This window comes from Pteropus vampyrus, unplaced genomic scaffold (genome assembly GCF_000151845.1).
Source record: "Pteropus vampyrus isolate Shadow unplaced genomic scaffold, Pvam_2.0 Scaffold36, whole genome shotgun sequence".
In the NCBI taxonomy this organism is placed as follows: domain Eukaryota; kingdom Metazoa; phylum Chordata; class Mammalia; order Chiroptera; family Pteropodidae; genus Pteropus; species Pteropus vampyrus.
The window spans coordinates 977,307-979,847 of NW_011888817.1; the positions used below are offsets into that span (position 1 = coordinate 977,307).

At 44.1% G+C, this 2,541-nt stretch overlaps 1 protein-coding gene across 2 annotated transcripts in view; it reads left to right on the top strand.

Annotated features, from left to right (window-relative positions):
• PINK1 (PTEN induced putative kinase 1) overlaps window positions 1-2,541 on the top strand; it is a 16,422-nt gene that overhangs the window by 4,496 nt on the left and 9,385 nt on the right. Inside the window, exon 2 of one of the 2 annotated variants that reach the window (XM_011357515.2) lies at window positions 2,003-2,287. In XM_011357515.2, the coding sequence (XP_011355817.1) occupies window positions 2,003-2,287 (285 nt within the window). The remainder of the gene's footprint in view (window positions 1-2,002; window positions 2,288-2,541) is intronic. The other variant, XM_011357514.2, reaches the window with a different exon arrangement.

Sequence of the window (2,541 nt, forward strand, 5' to 3'; positions counted from 1 at the left end):
ATGCCACCGAACTGTACACTTAAAAATGGTTAAAATGGTCAGTTTTATGTTATGTATATTTTACTACTTTTAAAATAGTAAATACTTTTTTACATGAATCATAGCAGCTTCATTCATAATGGCAAAATATAAACAACACAAATGTCCTTCAGCAGATGAATAGTTAAACAAACTCTGATATATCCATACAATGAAATAGCAAGAAATAACAAGGTATTGACTATTGATTCAGGTAAGGACCTGAATGAACCTCAAGGGCGTTATGCTTAGTGAAAAGTCAATCCCAGCAGCTTATATGTGGGATTCCATCTATATAACATTCTTTAAATGACAAAACTGTAGACATAGAGAACAGATCAGTGGATGCCAGGGGATAGGGACTGGGTGGGGGTGGTGCAAATACAAAGAGGTAACACAAAGGAGTTCTGTGGTGATGGAGCAGTTCTGTATCTTGATTGTGGTGGCGATTACACGAATCTCTACCTGAGATAAAATGGCATAGAGACACACACACACACGCACACACGAGTGTAGGTTAAAAAAGATGGTGAAAACTGAGTAAGCTCTGGTTAACAGTAGTGTACCAATATCACTTTCCCAGTTTTGATATCGTACTGCTGTTTTATAAGATGTCGCTGTTAGGGAAAATTGAATTAACACTCTGTATTATCTTTCTACAACTTCCTATGAGTCTATAATTACTTCAAAATAAAAACTTAAAAAAATATATATCTCATTCTCAAAACTATGGTTGAAAAAGGATTGCTCTACAAAATACTGCTTCTGCTCCATGGAATTTAGAAACGAATAGACAAGATAGACTTTCATTTTTTTAAAAAGTAGAAGTTATCGTGAAAGGTGTATTAGCTTATAGATACTAAGTGCTTTAGGAATCCTCCAGATGGAAAGGCTGCTGTGGGCTGGGTTGTCAGGGCTGGCTATACAGAGGGGACCTGATGGATGAGCCAGGCAGAGCAATACAAAAGAATTAGGTGGTGGGAGGAGTAGTGTGAGCAAAGGTTTAGAGGGAGGCATATGAAAGGTAAGTGTGGGTAGTGCACGGACCAGCCTGGCTAAACAGCTTTCACATACAGGAAGTACCAGCACAAGGCACTGAATAACCTATTGGTTAAGTTTTTGAACAGAAGAGTGACACATGGACACAGTGTAGTTTAATCTGGCTCAGAAGCAGGTGAAAGGATGACGTGAGAATGGGAAAGTCTGGAGGTGAGTGACTAACCACAGAAAGGAAGGGAGTAGCAGATCAGACAGGATTTGAGGTGGAGCCTGGTGACTGGGCAAACGATGTTACCTCCCTGAAGTAGGAAAGGACTTGATGTTTGGGAAGTGGGCTCTTTCCTAGTGCATCCCCACCAGCACCTGCACTTCCATCTATTTCCATCAAAATACTTGTACTCCTATTTCCTTTCTGAAAACAGAGGGGGCCCGCCAGATTCCTAAGAGGTAGAGACAGGAAGACAGGATTTAATGACTCAGCTCCAGGGATCCTCCTGATTTCACCCCCTTGTCTGCAAAAGCAACCTGAGGTCATTCACAAGTGGAGGGGTGGCTGTTGACTACATACGCCTGCCCATCTACAGCTCCTGGTAACCTTCCAGTAGCTGCCTGCCAAGGTCTGCAGAGAGAACTGCCTCCATAATCAGAAACCGCCAACATTGTGCTAGGGGCTTGACAGGCAGCAAAGGAGTGGTGTGCTAGCTGCAGAATTTGGAAGTTCTGACCTCTTAATTAACGTTCTGTGTTGTGTTGTCTCTGTGATTGCAGTGAAGCAACAGCGTTTGAGAAAAATTATTCTGAATAATGCGAAAGGCAGGATGGCCTGAGCCTAAGCTGAGCAGTAAAACCTAATTTGGTTGTGTTTAGAATAGTTCTCGATCTTGTTGGTGAAGACCTTGCCCATCATACCTCCCCTCTCCTATTTCTCTTTACGTAAGCCTTTCTAGTCTCCCTGGTTCACAGCGCATGCTTTTTCCCTTCGCAGGCAATTTTTACACAGAAAAACAAGCTGCTCCCTGACCCGCTGGACACTAGACGCTGGCAGGGCTTCCAGCTGGAGGAGTATCTGATAGGACAGTCCATTGGCAAGGGCTGCAGTGCTGCTGTGTATGAAGCCACCATGCCTGTGTTGCCCCGGAAACTGGAGGTGTCAGAGAGCACCAGGCTTCTTCCAGAGAGAGGCCCAGATATCATCCCACAAGGAGAAGAGGAGCGAGCCCCACAGTCCCCTGCCTTTCCCTTGGCCATCAAGATGATGTGGAACATCTCGGTAAGGCTGGGCCTTTCATCTTTAAAGTAGGCATTTCTCAAAGTGCCAATTGTGGGAGACCTGATGACAGTTTTTCCCCCAGAAGGAGATAGGAAAAGACAGATTCTCCACAGTCCAAGTGTCTATATAGTTAGGCTTCCTCACCCTCTCACACAGGAGTGTTAAGCAGCAGGTCTCAAAATGAAATATGTCCACGAATCACCTGGGGATCAGGTCAAAAGGCAGATTCTAATCAGCAGGTCTGAGGTGGGGCC